Consider the following 24,426-nt stretch of genomic DNA (forward strand, 5'->3'; position numbering starts at 1 on the left):
CCTCGTGCGCCGGCGCAGCATCTGAAGCTAATCGTCTTCAAATCCACGCTCGTTGCGTAGAAAGTTCGGTCGCACGCCCATTAAACAGCCGACAGTCAACTTATTGTATGTTAATACAAATTAAACGTTTTTATAACCGTATTGAGTCATGCTCCCGACATCACCAATCAATCGTCGAAACACTTTTTACAGATGGTCATTGTCTTAATTTTTACCTTAATTATGACTAACAGCAATTATTTCATCGTTCAATGGCAAGGAAACTCGATTGTTATTTAATTAAGTGATTTTAAAAACAACAATCATTTCAACAGAAAGAAGAGATGAAAGTGATGAATCTCTGTACGAGTCAGCAGATTGCCACAGCGACGCAATATCAGCCAGCGATGATGCTCTGCCAAGGCTCGGCAAAACACCAACCCTCAGCAAAGAATCTCTCAAACTAGCAGTTACAGATGAAGAAGTCGACATAACTAGAAATAAGAAAGGACACAGAAAAACCATGTCACTATCAAATCCACTAGAAATTGTAAAAAATTTAGGAGATGAGTGGTTTGAGTCGGCAAAGAAAGATCTTGAAAAATGCTCCGATAAGAAGAAATCAAGGGAAAGCCTTTGGAGTGAAGAAGACAGAGATTCCATTCATGGGTCCAACATGAAATTGGATCAGATCAGGAAGAATAGCAAGAAGGAGGACAAAAGTCAATCGAATAGCAGAAAGAGCAGTACCACAGATGCTCCTAAAAGAAAAAGCAGCAAAGGTTCCTCTGTCAGTGCCTTGAATCTGTTTAGACGAAAAAAGACACCGACTTCAATGAAACCGGTTGAAGTTCTATCAGAAGATGCCGTAGACAAAGTGTATAGCATCGAAGAGATTCTTCATTCGACGTTATTGTTTTTGGAAGGAGAGAAGCGTCACGCAGCTACTTGTGACATTAAACCTCCGCAGGAAACAGACTCTGATGACGAACCTCCTACGCCCAAGATATTGGGAGAGCATAGAAGAAGACTGAGCAGACAGACTTCCAGAGGGAAAAGCAAAGTCAGGGGGAAGAGTCAATCTGTAAAAGTGAACACCCTGAGAAAATCTCACAGTGGAACGTTGAAGAAAGCGAAAAAGAAGAGCGCCAAGACTCCATCCATTGGCAGGAGTAGACAAGCGAGCATCGTGGAACAGACCCCGGTTCCGAAGAAGAAGAATTCGGACTCGGTGAAACACAGTTCCTGGTTTAGCAGTTCTAGAGGTGAGTTCACGGCTTGTTTACTTAAAGTGGATCCATGACAACTTGACGGCCTTTATAACTCATTAGGTTTTCCTTGTAATCTGGTCACGTTTTTGATGTTTCAGTAACGTTCAATACTAGGCTAAGTATTAGCGCTATTGACTTAATTTATGTATCTATAGACGTATTTATCATTTTTGTTAAAAAATCTCTTAGATATTTTATTGTACCGTAGAGAAGTCGTACTGATACACAGTCATTTTTAAATACTTTGCACAACTCCCATACTCGTCTTGTGATATTCCAAACAATTATAGTATTCTCAATAATAGATAGGCTGACCTCATCAGCCTCACATGAATAGCTGTCGCCTCTATGGAATATGCCGGTAACTTATGTGTCACTTAATCATCGATCAACGAACCGTCTGTAACGGATGCGATCGTATCATGCGCACTTTAAATGGGTCTTTAAATCATTTTGTAGTCTCTTATATTCGCTTAGAATTTTAATACATTCATTTGTATTATACCTAGTAGTGGTGTAAGTCTTTTACAAAACACTTGTGTTTTCATGTATGTATATCGTTGATTGATTTTTCTTTCCAATCATTTATAAACCACCGGAATGTTATTTCGGCATGTTTGGTATCTTGACTTTGAGAGTCCTTTCCTTATAGCCATAGCAGACAGCATTTTCCTGTTTTGAATATACTTTGTTTGTTCGGATCAGGTTTTGCATATTTTATGCTTCCTGATTTCAAGCGGCAGACATACAAAAACGTGAACTCGTGATTCTCTTTCCGTCATACTTATAGCTTTCTCTGATATCGTAGTCTTAACTTTTTAATACACGTGCAAAACAATAAAACGTAGCATAAAAAATGAAGAATTTAGCTCATTCATTAAAACTAGCCACATAGTCCGAGCCCGAACTGGGTGACACCCATGACTGGCACGCAAAAAGTCGTACCGTCCGTCAGTTTGACGTTTGTCGGTCATGGGGTCAGCCTGCTTCTGTAGATCTATCGGATTTATTACCGGTATGTTTCTATAAACTTTGTGCCATCAGTTTCAGAGCAATGTAATGCCAATTCGTAGAATTCTATCATCTCAAATTTCATCAATTTTAATCTTTCCCGCGGTAATAGTTCTTGGAATCGTGGATGGCTCAGCTATATTAAAGTATGGAAATTTTGTAGACATTTAATCAGAAATGTATCACTTTAATCTCTTGTTTACTTTATATGTAAGTCATTAACATTTGACCTTCCATTGGTCATGTACGCATATGCCCATTCCAACCACGCCTGCAACCTTGGGCGTTGATCAAGATTAAACGAATCCTGTTTCAAAACCTGTATCAAAGCTGAATTGTCTTCTTTGCCTAGATGAACTATCCGATTGGACCTCTGGCCAAAATAAAAGCGTTCAAATCCGTTACAACCTTCCTCGCCATCAGTATGCGCGAGCGCACCCGCGCAGGAAGCGTATAAATAGTGGCCACCTTCTGAATCACCGCATTGTCTTGGTTCGATTCCCGGCTGTGCTAATTTGGGAATGGTTAATTGAATCGATTGTGACTCTTCACGTGGGTTGTTTTTGTGACCTTTGGATTAAATTGCATCTTAAGTTGCATTACTTTTGTATAGTCCTTTGTTGTTTACTTGAAGCTCTTCTGTTTCGGCGCAGAATGACGTTTTTCTAAGCTAAATGATCTCATCATTGCCACATTATCCTTATTGACTTTGTGATGCTAATAAAGAACTATAGAACACTCATATTTGCATTAGTTCTCAAGATATTGTTTTAAACTTTCATGGTCACTAACATTGGATTACTAACATGTACCTTAATTTCGAGTTTCCGATATTTCGATACTGTTGCAAGTTTGCAGTTATCAAGAGATTCACAATACATGACTTAATGATCATTTTTTGTCTCAGCTACATCGGTTGTTGTTAATTGAAATAATTTAGAGTTCACAGATCTTCTCAGTGAGTAAATGTTACACGACCAGTTAGTTAAATAACAGTTATATTATTATGTAGTTGTGTAGTGCAGTTTTTTATTCTACTTAATAATTTATTTATGATAAAGTATTGCTCACTAGCATAATCGGGGCTTCCCTAAACTCCGTAGTAACCATAACACATTGACCACCCGACCCATCGTTATATGACTATTTTGATTCCACACATCATCCTCGCTCACACAAGTGGCTGGCGCACCAACCGTCCCCAATTGATATGCGGGTTGGCGTCCAATCGAGGAGCGTGACGTAATTTGCGCGTGCGCCTTGTTTTGGGATGCGTTAGATAGCGATGTGAAATTATTGTTTGTTTTTGCAACAATCAAAGTCGTCTTTTCTTATATGGGCCTAAATCACGCCACAGCTTCTCGATCCTCCTAAGTTTAACCGTTACTATAACTATAACTGGTGTTTTTTGTATGGAGTTTGACAGACTTGTCGTTTTTTTAAAGTAAGATGGTGCAACCCAGCCTAGGTATCGAGCCAGATCAGTCTGTCTGGCCAGCAGGGTTATTGGAAAACCAAATTGCATGCTGATGATTTTGATCCATAAAATGAATTATGATTCAAATTGTCTAGTTTAGAGTATCAATTATCCTGATTGCTTCGTTAGTTTTGTCACAGGGTGATGGTGACCCCATTTGCATTTTGTTTCATTATTTGGTGTAGGGCCTATACATTAATGAATTGTTATTCCTTGAGCTGCGTCTTTGTAATCGAAATAGGCTTTTGTTACCAAGGATATTATATAATTTCATAGTAATTGCGTCGTTGTATAAAGTTCTGGTTCTGCTGAGGGATATCATTCGTTTTAGTAATTTAAGATTATTTTTGTTACTTTATCACGACAAATGTCTTGTTGCTCGACTTATTCGACTTATTCGTATACGCAATTGTATTAATTTACAAAAGCAAGCACGAGAAAGCGAAACCACTAGCAATTAGCTCGGTGTGTTTGATTTAATTGAGTTTTGTTTAACAGCATTTTTTGCAACACATTATTGGACGTTCTACGGTCTGCTGCCTCGGTATCAATGAAAGGGAATCATGCTCAATGGAGAGAGACGCGCCGATCCAATTATTTTTACAATTAGGACTTTTAACTTGAGTGTTATGATGACTAAAGACTTGAAAGAAATAATTTAAACGCTTTGTAATAAAATTGACTTAGACAATCTTTTTGGAGAAGTATAATTTAGATCGGTTAAAGACAAAACTTTATATGAGAGCCAAGAATCATCATTGAAATTGAATAATCCTGTGATAGATTTAACTGGCTTTACCGTTACAACTGAAATAGCCACTTGTACGATAGACAAAACATTACAGCACCATTCAAACCAAGGATAGCTCTGACGTCTTCCATCAAGCGTTTCAATGATTCCATTGCATTTATACTCGGCATTATAAATAAACAGAACCGTTCATTCATTCCATATCTCGCTGAGAAGTTTCCATTCACAATTTTCATTCATTCGCTCGGTTTTCGCATGCGATGTTTACTTTACCTTTCGCGTGTTATCGTGCGGAGTTGTAAATATCCTCCTTAATGCTCGACTGTTTTGTGTTTCGGCTGTTGCGTTGGAGGGAGGATCTCGTGTTTTTGCATCAGTGGGTGTAATGGTTTTTGAGATGATGGATTTCGGCGGATTCCAAAACTTCTGGCGATAGTATTCTCTATCTATCTCAATTTATTCGTCAAGATTGTAAATCATTGGTCAATTACAAGTAAAAGTGAATTTTTCCTTTCATTCAAAGCGATTTTCGTGACAGCTACAATTGTTGTTATTAGTAAATTCACTATTAGGAGCTACAAGTATTTGATGTCATGTTCAAGTCTTAATTGATCATTCAGTAATTTTTTACGTTCTCAAATAATTGTAATTAAGATCCAACATTTTCTTTCAATCTGTCTAAAGACGAGGCTACCACAAAACATTTTAAAATTGTTAGTGATTGACACATTGATTACAGTTTACAATACAAATTTTCAATTAGCATTTGCAGAAATTCGATATTGGACAATGCCCATCTGTTGTTCTCGCCATGTAAACTCGGGAGGTGTTTTTCTAAAATCATCGATCCACATACTATATTGGTTTTAGGAGTATATTTCTTTATGCATCAATTGGCTTTGTTTCCGGCGGGGCGAAACTCTAGCTGGTCTGGTCAGGCTCTGCAATTTCGATTGTTCCCTTCCTGCTCGCTTGCTCTGCACTAAAAAATGTTATCATCTCTTCTCTAATCAGTACTTAAACTATCAGCTTATCGTCTCAAACCCATAATAGCAACAGTCCAGTAGATGCGCTGCCGATAGCGACTCGTCACTCAGTGAGGTCATCTCTAATTATGTGTGAACGGTTTGTTCGACGCGCGCGCACACAATCGTCGCTCGTGTGTTGACTTAGGGTGGCCACAACGGCCAATACATTTGCTTATCTTCCCCTGGTCTGGTTTCATACATACTTAACTAAAGTAAGGGTCCGTTCGTCCCATTACAAGGTACTGGCTTAACACCATCTTTATAGAGTCCCTCTACTATACCGCTCCTCTCAGGCATTTATAGAGTGGCATAATTTTCTTAAGGTAGGTACAATAACTGGAACCACTGCCCATACCATATGAAAATGTATTCCATCGATCGAACCCATATGGCTCCGAGTCAATAAACTTCAGCGCCACCAGACATATGCCTTGAGGAGCACGTTAACTTGTCAATCAATTCTGACGTATGTGGCGGTAGCTTATGAAGTTTCACACCAAGGCATTAGGCATAGGCAGCCCTTGCCAGACCAGAAGTTTCCGCTCGTGTTCACTTTGACAGTAAGCTGGCTGTTTCACACCGGCTGCGTTAAACGGCGTGAAATACATTTAAATGCGAATTATGTATAGGTTCGAGGTATTTCCTTTCATCGCGGGCTCGTTCGACGTGTTAACAATTAATTTTTATTATTTTTTAATGTCACAGTTCAGTGTGACGAGGTTGTCGATAAAGTTGTAGTTGATGTCATTTTATTTAGTTTTTCCTTTTTTTATCCTTAGTTGGTTTTAGCAACTTATGATAACGTTCACCTATTATTTCCGTTATTAACATTGTTACCTTACTGGTTGGCTGTATTTTACAACAAAAAACTGATGCTTTTTTATTAAAGAAGTTTTTTGTTCCTTTCGAATAGCTGCTTAGTCAAGGTGAAGTTGGTTGATAGATATTTTTATAAATTAACATTATGTTCAAGTTTTTGATTCTGAGTTATTAACCGGTTCTATAACGTGTGTTCTAGATTATGACCCATAGAGCCTTCGTTTATTCTGTGCACTGAAATAGGCATGATAACCTAGCCACTGCGATCTATTATACTAACAGCGCCATCTCTTGGTGGCTCAACTAAATTTAATATAACTGACAGGGACAAACTTGGCAAGTATGAACCCATCGAAATTAATACATTATAATTATCCAATTTAACGTCAAATTTAGAGCCGATATCGGACAGGAAGGAAGCTTCGGTCGTCGGCGGCCGGTCAGTCACTTATCAGGAGCGCTGGAATGTAGTGGTATTATGAAGAACATGAACCGTTAAGATGTTTAGTACAATATGTGGACAGTTTTGACAATTAGTGTTTTGTTGTGGTGGCCATCTAGTTCATGCGATGATTTGTGGTATATCTCCTTCTTTCTTATTTTACCTTTGAAACATACTCGATTTTGCGACAATGCTCGCTACAACAATTACAAGTCACTTTGGGAGTTTTTTTTTCGTTGCACTAGCAGAATTTATGAATGTCTTGCTTTCTGCATGTTCGACTATGTATACAGACGACAGCACATTAAGCTAAATCATCCTAATATTGTAATAATAAGTGCTATTTTGAATGGATATTGATGTGCTTTCGACTGTACGATACACACCACTCCGTAGTTAAAATGGGTTATTCCATATTACTCTGTGCAATGCATATTACCCTGTGCAATGCATATTACTCTGTATAATGCATATTACTCTGTGTAATGCTTATTACTCTGTGCAATGCTTATTACTCTATGCAATGAATATGATTTGCTAAGTTAGTTTAGGCTAACTCGCAAAGCTGACACAGTTTTCCATAGTGTTTGTATAGTTTGCACACAACTATGGAAAACTGCATCATAAGCTAACTTAGTTCTTGGTCTGCATCCTGCATAATGGGGTACTCAATCAGGATAAGTCGATATTTTTCAAACCACCGTAAACTTCAAGACCAAAGCAGTAATATTGTATTTCTCTGTTCCCAGGAGAATCGAGGAGAGAGGGCTCGGCTGAGGAGCAGACGGCGCCCGATGCTGACGTGGACACCAGCGACACAGCCGCCAAGGACGTGCCCGACAAGGACAATAAGTGAGTTGGGAATTACTGTCTCTGTCAATGTCAATAGTCCAGTAGGCATATTGTTGAAGTCACATATGTGTATAAAGTGACATCTAGTATCAAAAGATAGTACTGTTGTTTATGTTGGGTTTTAGTTGTTACAAAGTGATACTAGATGGCACTGAGGGTCGATTAACACGCGGTTCAATTTGATTTTTTCCATTTCCTTGGGTCAAGAGGAGCCCAAAATTATGTGTCTGTCTAGGTCTATCAAAGTAGAACAATGTAGTAGAACTAGTTTGAAAGCGAAATAGAATGATATAGTACATACAGTCCACGGTTTTATTATAGCTACCTAGCACAGACCTGTTCATGGTCCTTGACGAGCCGGAATATAAAGGCTATTTTTGAGTGCACAGTGGTGAAAACCGCTGTAACCCGTACTCGCAGTGGATCGCTGCAACAAACCGAGTACGTGGTAGGTAGGAGGAGTACAGAACAGCTCCTGGATGATGAGCTGGTTCTTGGAGTACAGAACAGCTCTTGGATGATGAGCTGGTTCTTGGAGAACAGAACAGCTCTTGGATGATGAGCTGGTTCTTGGAGAGCAGAACAGCTCTTGGATTACGAGCTGGTTCATGGAGTGTAGAACAGCTCTTGGATGAAGAGCTGGTTGGAGGAGCTGAGGCGAGCGAGGAGTTCCTGGTAGTGGCCTGCTGCAGGCTCAGCTGGATTAGCGACTGAGGACAATGGGATCTACGGGCTTCATTACACATCGATAAAGAAGGTTTTTAGTACAATCTATGTGTGAGTGAAGTGCGAACCGTGAGTACTTTGACGTTTACTAAGCAGGCAAATTTCAACCTTATTTCAAGGAACTTTATAACTTTAAAATATTTGGAACTTTAGTTTATTTTCATAGGATTTTTAGAACTTAGAATAATTTTAGAAGTAGTTAGGACTTAGAATTTAAGTGGAAAAAACGGAGATACGGGGACTCTATGCCCGATTTTCCACAGAATTGTTCAAACACTTGTAAAATTTTCATGAAGTGAACTAAGAAAAACTTCTGTTATTTTTTTCGATTTTAACTTTTTACTTTATTTTTGCTTTGTAATAATTTATTTAACAATGGCTACTATGGAATCTCTAATTAACTATCAGGATGATTTATCATCCAGGATTTTCAAAGCTGAAGTTAATTACAAAAAGTCTCCCAAAGAACGCTTGACTAGAGATTACATAGATAACAGGTTACAGGCATTGATAGAGATGTGGGCTGAATTTAGACAAGGGCATAAGGGGTTATTCCAGACATCAGATCCAAAACTGCTAAAAAAGACAGATTATATGGTTAATGATGTTTACGATCAAACAGAACAAGTGGTTTTGAATTACAAGGGTGCATTGAAACAATGTCTATCTGCTATGTCAACACCAATAGAGTCAGTAGATAACAGTAGGCCAAATTATCCATCTCAATCTCGAGTTAAGTTACCTGAGATTCACATTCCAAAGTTTGGAGGTAACTATTCAGAATGGGTAACTTTTAGGGATTTATTCGTTTCAATGATACACAAAAACCAAACTCTCGACAATGTTCAACGATTACAATACTTGAAGGGATATTTGACGGGAGAGGCAGAACAACTTATTCGATACATACCTGTAGCTGAGGTTAATTACGATCAATGTTGGATACTTCTAGAGCAAAGATACAGTAATAAAAAATATTTGGCACACAACATTTTGAAACGGTTTTTAGGCCAACGAAATGCCAATATTGTATCTGCAAGCATTTTGAAAGATTTTATTGACACAACCTCAGATTGTTTAAATGCTTTGATCAATTTAGGGATAGATGTCTCTACGTGGGACATAATGATCATACATTTGTTGAGTTCAAAACTAGACCCCGAGACACGCAAGGAGTGGGAACTGCACATTGCTAGAACGGTAGCGTCTGATTGTTTACCAACTTACGATCAAATGAAGGATTTCTTGTATGATAGGTTTCGGGCTTTGGAATGTATCGAACCTAAACATTTCACTAGACAGTCAGCTTCCAATGTGCATACCGGGCAGAATGTTAGTCATACTAGGGTTTTACATGCGACTAATGTTCAAAAATTCTCTTGCGAGTTTTGTGGTGAGGAACACAAGTTATGTTTTTGTAAAGGGTTTTCAAGCTTAGGATATGAGAACAAATGTGACCTTGTTATCAAAAACAAAATGTGTTATAACTGTTTAGGAAGCAACCATGGTGTAAAGTATTGCCGATCACCCACCAATTGTCGAGTTTGCAAAAAACGGCATCATTCTTTGCTTCACTCAGGGAAATCCCCCACTTCGACTGCTGGTTCAGGGTTTTTAGGTCAAGTAGTAGAAGAAGGTGCGGGGAAGGACAACAATCTGAAAGGTTTAGAACATGATACGCAGCCAATTGAGACTGCAAATCACATGGCATGTTGCGCGAAGACTAAGAGCAGTCATGTGTTATTGGCAACAGCATTGGTTGACGTTAAGTCTAGGACAGGCCAATATCACGTGTGTAGGGCTTTAGTAGATCAAGGCTCTCAAGCTTCATTCGTGACAGAAGCTACGGTCCAAGGTTTGGGACTAAAGAAAATAAATGTGACAAATAACATATCAGGCTTGGGTGATGCGAAACCTTCTGTGTTTTCCAGATCTATGGTTTCACTTACACTTAAATCTAAACTAGATCCGAGTTTTGAGATAGAGGTAGAGGCGTATGTTCTTAGCGACATTACGTCATACTTACCAGGACAGAGAGTTTCATTAGACAATTTGGTTGAATTATCACATGTTTATTTAGCGGATCCGCAATTTAACGTACCGAACAAGATTGATCTTCTTCTGGGAGCAGACGTATGTAGTCAGATATTCAGGAATGGTTTGTTACGGGGACCTACGGGTTCGCCAGTGGCACAGTGCACCACGCTTGGGTGGATAATATCTGGACCGATAAATACTGCTGCGGATGAAAATAGAGTTACAGTGTTGCATGCGTTTGTAGAGGAATTGGATTCAAAACGCTCTAAGGTTTTGGATATGGAAACTTTATTCACATCAAGAAAGTTAACATCAAAAGAACAGCGATGCGGAGAAATCTTCACTGCGACCACTCGTCGGAGTGCAGATGGAAGATGTAGAGTGAAGTGTCTATACCACGAAGAAGTGTTTACCTGTAAACAAGAAGAAACATCGGTCAGAAAATTATTGAAAACATTTAGAACGAAGATTTATTACGGATACAACAAGCTAAAGAACAGAAGATACACAGAGGATAATACACAGCTAGAACACATGAAGTTAAAACAGGAAACTAAGTACAATAAAGAACAAGCAGTATACTTACCACATGCTGTTATGAAGGAAGAAAGATCAACTGCGAAAGTGGTGTTTGACGCATCCACAAATGGAGTCAAACTGCAGAAGAAAGAATAGAGCAAATTAGGAATTTAGAACAAACTAGGAATTATAGAACAAATTAGGAATTAAAGTACAAAAAGGGATTTATAGTACAAATTAGGGATTTATAGTACAGATTAGGGATTTATAGGACAAAAATGGTTATGTAACCGAGAAGAGTTACTAGGGTTATTAGAGCAAAGAGGAACAAAAGGACTAAGAAGGACAACTGGGATTTCAACTATAAAATAAAAGAGGGACTTACCTGAAACAGGAACAATGATGAATTTCAGTACTCGGTGAATTGCCGCCGCTGTCCGCGCCTGTAAGAAAAAGAAAAATTATATTGGTTGTATTGTATCGCATCTATTCAGTCCATTAGGATGGATAGCAACTGCTTAAGCGAAGAAGTTATCAAGCAGTGTGGATAGCTGGAATAGGGTGAGAGAAAGAACTTACTAGAGTTATCTAAAGATGGGAATACTTACCTTACTTAACGAGTTACTACTTAGCTGAAGTATCCGCGGTGGTATGCACTCGATCAGACGATGCTTTGCAGGGCTGCAGGGATTCTCAGATGCCTTCAACGTTGCTTACGCTGCTGGGGTTTATTTACGCGTAATCACTGCATCAGGGAAATTCCCGTTGGGCTAGTTTGCTAGTGTCAAAACTCTGTTACTTCGGTGATAAATGAGTAGGTATACCGCAGTTTGAGTTTTGTGGAGCTGTTTGGATGACTAAGTTGTTAGTAGTGTCTATGAAAGTTTTTCAAGGGTTTTTAAGAGAACAAACTATCATACACTAAACTCAAGAAGTTAAAGGGTTTTATGTTCAAATAGGTACAGTAGACCAATCTTTGTTAGAAAACAGTTCTTCACTCTTTAGTTCAGTTCGTGGTTTTTAGGTAGGTAATAAGTTCAATTGATATTTTATAGACATTTTACAATTTTCATACAAGGTTTATTAACAGGCTCATAAAAGTTCTGAGCCGGCAGTCGGGGATACAATTTTGTTGTAGGGTGATAACTTGTCTCCAAGTACGTGGTTGTTTGGCAAGATTTTCTAGGACAATCCCTGAACTGATGGGATGACTTGTATTTTGTAAATGTAAAATGTGTAGTTTTAAAATTGGTTTTCACTGGTTAATAAGTAATTAACTGTTAACGAATGTTATATTATTTGATTTACTAGTTTTAAGGTTTAGTTAAACGAGTGGTTTTAATATGTAAAGGGTTTATTATACGAGGGGTTCTTAAACATGGGTTTTTATACGCGAGGTGAGGGTTTTTATACGAGAGGTTTTATACTAGACATGTATGGGTCATAGTTAAGGACATTCTGTCCTTGGTGGGCGGCATGTTGAAGTCACATATGTGTATAAAGTGACATCTAGTATCAAAAGATAGTACTGTTGTTTATGTTGGGTTTTAGTTGTTACAAAGTGATACTAGATGGCACTGAGGGTCGATTAACACGCGGTTCAATTTGATTTTTTCCATTTCCTTGGGTCAAGAGGAGCCCAAAATTATGTGTCTGTCTAGGTCTATCAAAGTAGAACAATGTAGTAGAACTAGTTTGAAAGCGAAATAGAATGATATAGTACATACAGTCCACGGTTTTATTATAGCTACCTAGCACAGACCTGTTCACATATGATTGGATAGTCATCATGGAGACACCTGGCAAGGACTACCAGTGAGTTGGGAATTTACGCCCGTATTCACAAACGATGCTTGCTTAAGTGAAGCAGCAAATCGAACGGACAGCGTTGAATAGAGCTCTGTAATTGGTTTATGTGTCACCCTGTGCGTCCACGCCTCACTGTGAGACCTCATAGTAACGTTTGTGAATACGGGCGTTACTGTCAATGTCAATAGTCCAGTAGGCATATGATTGGATAGTCAGCAAGGAGACAGGAGACGAATGACAACGATAAGCCTGACCTGCAAGCTTTCAAGAAGAGAGCGTATCTTCACCTTAAAGGCTGGAAACGCACATGTAACGCCCCTGGGACTGCGGGTGTCTATGGGCGACGGTAATCACTTACCATCAGGTGAGTTGTGAAAACAAGTGAGCTGGACACAGTAGTAGGCCCCCACCATCACCACACAATGTTGTCTTCAGATGGATGTGATAAAGTGTATTTTCCCGGTTAGCAGTCGGCGATGATATAAAAAATGGGCTACTGAGTGAACACCACAGGCCATGCTACGCCACGACTCTTTTGAAGGTTGCCAAAAAACTGATAACTTTCCGATTACGCGCCGATTTTGTAGGGCTGTTGCAGTCATTCACCATATAACTAGGATTACTACTACTCTGTAACATTCGCGTAGTGTACTGGAACCTTTTAGGCTGCTGACTGACTAACAAATTTAAACCTTGGTGAGAGTTCTTCAAATTAATCCTGAAAGTTCAGCTTCTAATCTTATTAATTTTTAATTCATTTTTTTGTTTACTGAAACATTGAATAGTTGGTATTGGCACACTTTTTGGAACTTGTGAATCAACAAAATTTTTCCTATTACAGTTGGCGAGCGCCACCTGCCGCGCGCGGCGTGAACCGAGCGGAGAGCTGCCGCGAGCGAGACGCGCCGCGCCGCGGCAAGCACCGCAACGCCTCCGACCCGAACCGCCTCACCGCGCACACCAACCAGTGAGTTGCTTTTGTTTAGTACGCAGTTCGCGGCGCTGTTCATAGATGGCGCTAAATGTGACTTCTGCTGTGAACCAACTTTGTAGTGGTAGGTTACTACCTAATGTGTGAGAGGATTTTTTCATTACAATGAGCAGGTGATAATAGCACTTTAAATGCACTTTTTAATTCCTAAAAGAATTATGGAGCACTGTGTTTTAGGTCTAAATTCCTCGTGCGGATAAATTTAAGCCTTTTCAATGAGGGTTTTCGCGAATGAAAGATCCGCTAGATGGCGGGACATGGATGTGGGGTCTGACTGCTGCGTGATTGGTGGATTTTGACATATCTGTCAATGTCATGTCAAAAATAACCAATCATGCAGCATTTGGACCTCGCGTCTACGTATTGCCATCTGGCGGATTTTTCATTGGCGAAAACCCTCATTCAACACTTTCAAGTATAAAGAAAACCATTACTAAAAACTCTTGTTTAAACCTTTATTATTATATTTTTTCTTACATTATACGTTTCATAGTCTCGGATATTTTTCCATAATACGGCAAGATTTCTATCGCTGTTATAATGAAGTTGTTAACTACATTGTTAGAATGGTAGGTAACTCTGGAAAATTCTGTAAATTGTTCTCTTAATAACTCTTCTTTGTGTTTTTCTGCTGATCATTCTACGAGTAACTACGACAAGGGCACGTCAAGTTAAATATTACATCTTAATAAGTCGTTTTATAGGTATATTGTTTAACTCAGTCAGAGGCAAACGGTCAAACGTCAGCGAGACTTCAGATTTGTATACAGGGTGTCCCAGAATGGGTGAATCAAACTGCTAGGGGAGGTAGCTTTACTAATGTACTATCCCTAAAAAATATGAAAAAAAATTTTTGAGTTCGGATTTTTTTTTTAAATAAAGTGCTCTAAACTCGAAATCTAGTCATTATTTTCAAAAGTTTGTTTACAGATAAACGAAGCGATCATGTACAGTGATGTACAATTAATATTAGTAAGAAAAAAGTACAAATAAACTCCAAACGCAGCAATTTATAGCCAGATACTTAGGCAAAGCTGATTTATTTTCACTTTAAAAAAAAAATTATTTTGTGTCCTTATGCGCTTTATTTTTTTTTCATATTTTTTAGGGATAGTACATTAGTAGTGCTACCTCCCCTAGCAGTTTGATTCACCCATTGTGGGACAGCCTCCATTCATATTTTCTTTACGCAGACATGCTTGTTTGTTAAAATACAACTCCTATAAATAAACTGCATTGTTGGAATACTTCATCCAAATATAGTCGCTACAGACAGACATTAATCCTGCCGTTTTATACTTTTTCTGAAACTATCGTCCAACTTCATTTCAGTGGGAACACTTCGTAGACATCGAAACAACTTAACTCTAATATTAACTGCAATGGAATTTCAAACTTATTTTAAAGGCTATAGAGTTGTTTTTGACTGGGTTATTAGTTAATAGGAATCGTTGCACTCTTGATTATGAAAACAATCGATTAGGTAATATCGATATTTCGACAAAATTTTCGATAGTTTACGAGCGAAATTCGTCCAATTAAAAGTGACCTCGAGGTTTAACCAAACGCTTCTCATTAACAGGTCAATACATTTCGGGCGGTTAAAATTATTTCTAATATAAATTGAACTTTATGGCGTACGGTTTAAGGTGCAAATGAGAGGTCAAGGCGTCTGGACAGTTTAATACCGTTATAACCTGAGCTGTAGACGTTATTTGTGTTAAATGAAGAGAGGGGTCTCACAATACTGGTTTATTTTATACTAAATCTGTAAGGTGGAACGGATTTCAGTTTCAGTGTGTCCCGGGACGCGATAGCTAACGCATTGCGGGCGTTTTGTATGAATATAATTGTTAATCGACTTTGAGAGTTATTTGTGATGAAATAAACCATATTTTTGTTTGTTTTGGCGACTGTGAGACTAGTTTGGCGGTCATTTTTAAAGTTTTCTAGTGCAAGTATTTTGGTTTTGTTGTGTTTTATTTAGAAAGGTTAACTAAGTGTTGATTTTCATAATATTGGGTAAGATATATTATTCGATTTTAAAAATAATTTTCATTGTTATTTTTTAAAAGCATTTTTAATAAGATCTTGTCTTGGTTTGAACTCAGATCACAAAGTCAGCAGTTGCAGGTTTGATTCCCACAAAACTTATTCTTTAGAGCAGTAAATTCATTTTCTTTGCAAAACAGTTTTTATCACAATTTTTGGTAGGTCGATGTGCTGTCGACTGTGTTTAACTCAATTAGTTCATGTTTTCAGTACTATCTCAATAGTTAGTCTTTAATTGATATGATAGATAGGTAATACAATTGGTTTACTTATTATCATTATAATGATTTCCGCAACATACGGAAATTATTGGCTTGAGGTAATCAATAAATATTACTATATTGTAGGTAAATTAGTATTTATAGATATTTATTAACCATTGCCTTATCTTTAGACAGACTTTAGTAAACTCCTAGCAGATAAAGTATTAATTTAAAACAGTAGGTACTTATCAAGGCGCCTAGCCTGTGATTCCGTGGTCATTGAAGTGAAATATTTGTCGATGTCATATCAATTTTTGACATTATTCTATTATTACTGTGGTCTAAACCATCCTGGTGTCACATATGAGTAGCCATCAACCCCTGTGGGTGTAGAATTGCGAGTTTCTCGATTCTAGTTACCATTTCTATAGCACACACTCTCTCTATCGAAATCTCTATTCTTTTACTTCTTTTTGTCGTGTCGACAACAAACCTACACAGTGTCAGCCCAAAACTAGAGTGGCGTTGTCAGTAGCCTTAATTAAATCTTCCTGCGTGCAGTTTTTCGGGCACGCATGGCACGACATCATGTGCTTCGTCGACGGGGTAACAAAACCACACCAGTACCTCTAGCATGAACAACTTTCGTCTTCGAATCGTTTGCGTATTCGACAAAATTCAATACTCAACCTTCGAATTAAACGATAACATGACAATTTTGATTCTTATCAAAATAAGTTTCGTTCAACCATTTCTCATACTAAGTTCACTTTACGACACGTTCACAAGGGCGCTGTAGTTTTCGTACTAAATCTTTTGATGGCGATTCGAGTACGCAAACGATTTGAACTCGAAAGTGTTTCGTGCTAGCCGTACTGAGCACTCCAAGTTTGAGCCATCCAAGAATCCCCACCTGAACATATGTATTGTAGATTGTACAATATTGTTTTATCATGAGCAGGTTATTCTCAATAGCGGGAAAGATAGCGTCAATCGAAAGTCCATTATTGATTCAGTCTCGATATTACTAATATCTCCACAAGATAAGTGAGCCCGCTTATGAATGCGGCCCAGACAATGCGACAATAGACAATCGCAGGCATCCAACAATGAGCCGCCGTCACCCGACACTTTGTTATTACGGGCCCACATTATTTGCTTCATTTATAACGTAAACCGAAGATGATACATCTTTAGTTAAGCCAATGATATTAATATCTTAAGACTTTTACTCTATATTTAGTAGTTTTCACCTAACCAAGATAATCCGGGCCTTTTCAACGCGAGATTATGGCAGGTAGGTATGTACCATTCTTAGACTGCATCTCACTTAACATCAGGTGAGATTGCGGTCATACATGCCTTGTTTTGCATTAAAAACAGCCTCAGATGGGACTTGAACCCATGGTGTTTTGTTTGTCGTGAGACTGCTCTGATTCTGACTGACTGAGGGTTCGATAGTAGAAAAATTAAATGCATTTAGCCCCAAGTTTTTACTGGGAAATCATGGGACGATGTGCAAGGGACAGCAGTTGAAGGACTTACAACTATAAAAAAATGGTTAAACACAAACCTACTCACACTAAACATTAAAAAAAGTAATTTTATTTGCTTCACACCAAATAAACGCACACAACCGGAAGAAAACTTTCAAGTCAAACTACATATTTGTGACAGTTCCCAACAAAACACATGTACATGTCTTTGTATTGAGAGAGTTTCCACTACTAGATATCTAGGCGTTATTATAGATTCTCATCTGTCTTGGCATTCACACTTGGACATGCTAATGAATCGAATAAGAAAACTTACATGGATTTTTAAGAAGCTTAGGCATGTCACAACTAAGGACCTCATAAATAAAATCTATATAGCTCTAGCTCAATCAGTTTTTTGCTATGGAATCTCAGTTTGGGGGGGCTCAACCAAAACGAAACTTCTGGAGGTAGAAAGAACGCAAAGACGGTTACTTAAAGTAATGTACTCTCTGCCTTTCAGACATTCTACTGAAGAACTTTATAAACACGGAGATCTCCTTTCTATAAGAAAACTATATATATTAACTGCCATATTGAAAATACATAAAAGTATATACTATGACCCTAAAATTAATAACAAAAGAAGAAAGGACAAAGCTGCTCCTACTATTCCTTCCAAAACAGCCTTTGCTAGCAGGCAATTTACTAGACAAGCTGGTTTCTTGTACAATAAAATTAACAAAATACTGAGCATTTATCCGCTTACATCTCACTCTTGTAAAGAGAAACTTACACTCTGGTTAAAATCGCTTAGCTATTCGGATACCGAAACACTTTTAAAAAATAATATATAAAATTTATCAAATTTATATCTGAAAGTTAAAAAAAGGCATATACAAACGTAAAATTAATCACTCTCTATCATAACTTAACATAATACAACATAACACACACACACAAACACACACACACACACACACACACACACACACACACAAACACCATATTTTCAAATTTTCTATACCTTCTTAATAACCATTTTGTTCTTTTTTTTTTGTTTGTTAAACTTACCCAAAACTAGCACTGTCTGAATGGGCGGTGACTACCTGATACAGGTATACTTTTACTTACTAGGTATGTCACCACAATTTTTGTAAAAGTTGGTTTGTTAACGAATAAAACATTTTTGATTTTGATTTTTTTGATTTTGAAGTTTACCTACCTATTGTATACTATCTTGAAATAGAATAGAAATGATTTATCTGACAGAAAACACTAAAGCATTTGTCAAACTGGATGGTCAAATGAACGCAGTCCGCACCTGTCAGATTGTGTTCTTTGCTCGTGCCTGCACTATCAGATCGCATCACTACACAAAATAGAGATTGACAATGTTGTTGCGTTCACTTTGACCTGACCGCAGATCGCAGACCGCATGTGGCAAATCCTATAAAGTTGAAATCGTAAATAAAATCAATCGTTTTCGCTTCGTAATCGGTACAACAACAAGCGACGTAGGTCGCTGCCTGGCCATTAATGCAAATAAATGATTTGATTTGATTTAAGTAAACAAACAACGAACGGATAAACTAAAATGTAAACGGAACGGTCCGCAAGTTAATCTCGCAGTTTCATTTCATTTGTACGAAACAAAGTTGGACAGCAAACAACACCGAACACAGACATGCAATAAAGTTAGGGATGGAGGTATCTGTCCTTCAGTGTAGAGTAGTGATGGGACATTGCTGGTCTACCAGGGACGTTCATCAAAACCATGATCCACGACGGGAAGCACTTGGTCTGCATTTTCACCTGATGTAAAGTGATGATCAGGCTGAAGGTGGCATTGATCCCCATGCACAGTATTGCACCATGATAGGACGCTTGAAGCCTTCATCTCACCTGATGGAAAGCGATCACTTGAACAGGCTGAAGGTAGAAGCGAGATTCTGCCGTAATCCTCAACCTCACAGGAACTGGCTATCTTACGCCCAAATGCTTTCCAATTTTTTTTCACATTTTCATTGAATACCTATGAATTCAGAGACAATTACCACTTTTTATTAACAAACTTTGAATTGTTGAAAAGTTTGACACTGTTTTACTTTTTTGATATAGACGTCGGTGTGAATTTTTGGTTTGGAAAATCGACGAGTCCCCATTTATGAAATACTTATTTCAATCTTCACTCGAATAAACATCGAGTCGCATCGCATCCCTAGCTCTCCCTCCCCCACTATTTCAGTCCCTGAGGTGTCGCCTCTGTCTGTAACGGAAAGCAGCACAATGGCTGCGGCTCAGTCGGACAGGTGCGTTGATACCCGATCCAATCGGAAGCGTCTGGATTCTGTCTGTGAGGGTGTGTGGTTGTGAATTAAGTCCTGTCTCAAGATTCAAGCACCATCTTGTTGACAAACGTCAGTGATCGGCACTGCGCCGAAGCTATAGGGCTAACTTCGGTAAAATGATGTGACGTGAGGTGCCAAACTGCGGAAAATGGCGGAGGAAATACATGATTTAGCATGAATTATCATGAATAAAATATTAACTACTTATTTACCTCTCAGTGTCTTGAGGCAACTTAAAAAAGTACATTCTGTGTTTTTATTATTATTTAGGCAGTTAAATACTGCACAGTATTTAGTACACCATTTTCTTTATTTTCTTCCATCATACACAAGAATACGCGTGCGTGAGTCAATGTTCGCTCGTATGTGAGGCCTTGTCGAATAGTATCCTGTAGGTGGGCCATCGTGCGTGTTTTGTTTTCGATGTAAACTCGCGGAGATGAACAGGCCTGGCAACAGTGACATTTATGATGTGACAGAGCATACAAATCTGAAGCATATCTGAAGTCTCGCTGACGTTTGACGTTACAAAAATACCCTCCCGTGCCGCTCCTATACCTCAGGACTGAGTCTGACTGAGTTAAGCTCTGGAACTATACATTCTATACAGTTGACAATAGATTGCTTACCCTATAGCATATTACTTAATTGACAAAGCTCTGAAAACATTTTACAATGTCAGCATTCGATCAGGGCAGTGACCTCGGTAGCTCGCGCGTTTCTCGATGATTTCTGCAAATTCTTATGAAGGATCGATTTTTCTCAGCTCCATTCAATATTCACCCCGAATTGAAATATCTCCTCCATTTGATATTATACAAATGGCCTCTTTTTAAGGGCTCTCCGACTGTATAAGAAACTGCATGTCATTTTTAAGCTTGGGCGAAATTCAGCTGCGAATAAAGTGAGCTCACCCTTGACGCACAAAGGCCTGCCCAGCCTTTGAGAGTATGTGCGGAAAGTACATATCATCCATTATACATACCTCTTGTCAGTTACTATCCCCATTAATTTAAATTCGACGCATATCGGGAGATGAAAACTGGATACCTAAGTAGGTAGTTATACTGGTGAACGTTCGACCTTCCACAATCATCGAAAAATCTCTCCAGCGCCATATAAACACTGCGCACTAAAGCAAAACAAAAACAAGATCTGATAAAACGCATTCCTATCTAAAAATGTGGGAAAAATATTTTGCAAAACACCTAAAATCTAAATCGATTTCCCTCCACGTGTTCTTTAATAACCCAATAGAGATGAATTTTGTAGGTGTCTGGTGATGGCAACATTGCAACGTGAAAAATGAAATTCCTGCGTTCGGAACTGACTGCATCGGCCGCTGTTGGGCACGCGCCAGCTTTACATGTGGTAGTGTCAAAGGCATAGGCTGCTGTAGCGGGAGCAGATTTGCGTTAATTGATTGTTGTTATGGCTATGTCGTTCTATTCTTGTCTTCATTTACTTGTGTGTACTCTCAAAACTCGATTCTATTCATAAAGTTATTATTCCTTCGGAAAAGAGCAACAACCGCGAGCTGTCACGGGCTAGAGGTAAATGGAGAATTTGTCCAACAATAATCGAGTTACTCTGTGCATACTAAGGCTGCATCACCTTAACTTTAACCGTAACAATAACTTTAACAGGTGTTTTTGTTTGGAGTTTGACAGACTTTTGGGCTTGGTTATAAATGAAGTAAGATGGTGAAACCACTTGTCACTTGCACCACCGTCCATAATTTTATTGAGAAATAATGTCACTCGAGCGCTGCCCAACTGGCGCGAGCGATGCTCCCGGAGGAATGCCCATAACTCCTGCTTTTTACTTCGGCCGATATGTTTGTTGTCATTGCAGAATGTAAACAATGAGGCTGATGATCGACCGATACAAGATCGGCACTGTAGAACACAATAGTCAGATGTATCTCTTTGGCTTATTCTGATTTAGACTTGGACACTTTTGGCATCTATAAAACTACTCTATCATGCTCAATATTATTATGACTATCAAGTAGTGTTGTGGATGTTCCACTTTTCTTATTTGAACTTAACTATTTGTCTCTTTCATGTCACTTTTGACAGCTTCCCAAACTGAGATAGCGTGGTTTAGGAATAGTTTTCCTTTTCAATCTCTACCTACATCATCTGCTAATGCGAAGTTTTCACTTCACTCCCATATTCTAGATTCTTAAGATTCGCCTATTAGTATCATTTTGTAAAGTGGGTCTTAATTTCTATTAATAGCTGCTCTAATGTAGCATTTAGATTTTAATCCAGGCCAACCCTGAAATTCTAGTTGTTTTGGTTCCTTGAGTATCTTTCTTCCGATTTATATTAATGATGATCTTGAGTTTTAATTTTTTTTTAGAAATTACAATCTTCTGTGAGAATTGGAGTTTCTTTGAAGTTCCTAAAGAATTCTTAGCTACCCACATATTTAGAATTGTTAGTAGATTACTTCCTGAATTTCTGAAAATAGATTCCACAATGCATCATTAGTGCGACGTAAATATTGATAAAGAAGATTTCAATTCCAAGGCAACCTTTTAACGGCTCAATGAAATGTATTTTCGCAACTGATTACGCTGCGGCACGAAAACTTTTTTGGATCGACGGAAATAAAAGAAGGCAAGTGCGAATCTGAGGGTGGCTTGAGGGTTCCACGTCAAAGTAAAAGACTTTAGTATCATCATTATAACTTTCATTGAAGGCAATTCCTGCTATAGTTCAAATTAATTAAATGATCCAACTTTTTCTAGCCTGATAGAAGATATTTTTAGTTCAGATCAAGCACATTTATCATCAGATCATCATTTCTATATTGACCTTTCATTTTTGGTAAATATGATAAACGTTTCTCCATTGAATTTAATTCCAGTTAACGTAAATTCTCGTTTTCTCTTGACGCTACTCCAAACAGCGGGTCCGAAGAAAAACACACAAACTGTAAACAAACAGACAAGTCTGTTTCTGTTAATGCAGTCCGTGGAAAAAGCCGGGCGATGGTGGAAATTAGGTCGCGACCCCATGCCGGGCCGATAACACTCATGGTTATGACTCTAAGGTCGACGCTGCTGACGCAACCTGGAAAGGTTTTGTTTATTTATTTCAAACATCCCACTGAGCTATCAACTGTAATTGATACAGCTTGAAGGAACTTAAGGCTTAGAACATAATATGGCTTGGAACATTAGAACACATACTATTTATTTAGAAAAGTATGTGGAACAACGACAGGATGAACTTCACAGCGTACGCGTACGTATGCTCCTTCTCAATTCCATCGGAAAAAAATTTAGGAAACTTCTCCTCTTATGGATTTCCCCAACAACGTGAATTAAATAGTAATAGTAATTTCAGGTGTAACTGACGTCCCTTTTATTAAAATCTATAAGATAATATTCAAAAGCACGAGTATTTCAGTTGTTTAGATGACATAATATATGACATATCTTATTGATTTACCCATTTTTCCAAACATCATCCGTCCAAGGTTTTCCCAAGCACTTTCTATCCTAATTCTGATTGAAGCCAACATTGGAACGCTTTCGACACACTATCAATTAAGCGGAGGCAGCGCTAAACCCCACTCACGATAACAGATAACCGCGATTGATTGACAGCCGAGTGGAAAATAACCCAGTCTGCATGAAAGGGGGACGCGCGAATGGCAGGGGGTGGTTCTTTAGGGAATATTGCTATTAGACACTGTAATTAGGGAGACGATCAGGGTATCATGTCTTTTACATGGTTGCCATTGACAATTACAGCTTTGGTTTGCCAAATGAAGCGAAAGGATATGCGGCTCCATTTTCCCATCGATTTCAAATTAATGTAATTGGCATCCTTACAATTCATCTATGTAGGTATATGTAATGATTACAGTGTTTTCTTAGCCAGACTTACTGCTTCTGCTTTAGTAGTAATAATTGAATTTCTATCTACCGATTCACCCAAAACATTTTCATAACAACTCTTCGGTTCAGAACAGAAATCGGTTAAATCGTCACACAGGTCACTTCCTTTCATCTTACAAAACTCTTTTCGATCAAAACTGACACGACTATTAAACCTATCATCCAAATCGTCACAAATGTCTACATTAGTTTCATTTCAATAAACTTTGTCGTTATTAGAATCAGAACAACTATCGAACCTATTTACATCGTCACAGATGTCATTATTGTTTCATCCGCGCAGTTCGCAAGCCCATCACCGCCCACTGGCGGTTTTCTGTCACGGTTAGGCTGCGTTTCCACCTAAGTTTTCAGCTGAGGGATAGCGTTATTTGTTCCATCTGTATAAAAACAGAGATCACAGCAGTCGTTTGAATGAAGTACTGAAATTGAGAATTTACCAGTAGGTGAACTCTCATTTCCAGAACCCTGTTCATAGATAGTTCAACTCAACTGAGAGTCGTCTCAAATCGGAACGATATTTTCTACCTGACTTATATTCCTGTCTAGCGTCTGTCACATCTCTCGATTCTCAATTTTTTTTTATCGGTTAGCTTTAGCCTCAAAATTTTCGTGGAAAAACATCTTTAACCGTGTCCGATGGCTTAAAAACCGTCGCGGTTTCAACACAGCTCGGGAATAGCGGCACTGGGTCACCGGTGTCAAGACGAAGACGGT

The 24,426-nt window shown here is 38.4% G+C and overlaps 1 protein-coding gene and 1 long non-coding RNA gene across 2 annotated transcripts in view; one reads left to right on the plus strand and one right to left on the minus strand.

The window, feature by feature from the left end:
• The window catches only part of LOC135084380 (uncharacterized), a 104,620-nt gene that overhangs the window by 36,396 nt on the left and 43,798 nt on the right, over positions 1 to 24,426 (plus strand). Inside the window, exons 3-5 of the mRNA XM_063979155.1 lie at positions 315 to 1,244; positions 7,528 to 7,630; positions 13,563 to 13,688. Of these exons, the coding sequence (XP_063835225.1) occupies positions 315 to 1,244; positions 7,528 to 7,630; positions 13,563 to 13,688 (1,159 nt within the window). The remainder of the gene's footprint in view (positions 1 to 314; positions 1,245 to 7,527; positions 7,631 to 13,562; positions 13,689 to 24,426) is intronic.
• LOC135084597 (uncharacterized) lies at positions 10,503 to 12,649 on the minus strand. The gene is made up of 3 exons (XR_010259899.1): positions 11,298 to 12,649; positions 10,980 to 11,050; positions 10,503 to 10,806 (listed from the first exon to the last, which is right to left on the minus strand). It is a non-coding gene; the product is annotated as an uncharacterized LOC135084597 (long non-coding RNA).

Source organism: Ostrinia nubilalis, chromosome 26, assembly GCF_963855985.1.
Source record: "Ostrinia nubilalis chromosome 26, ilOstNubi1.1, whole genome shotgun sequence".
NCBI classification, from domain to species: Eukaryota; Metazoa; Arthropoda; class Insecta; order Lepidoptera; family Crambidae; genus Ostrinia; species Ostrinia nubilalis.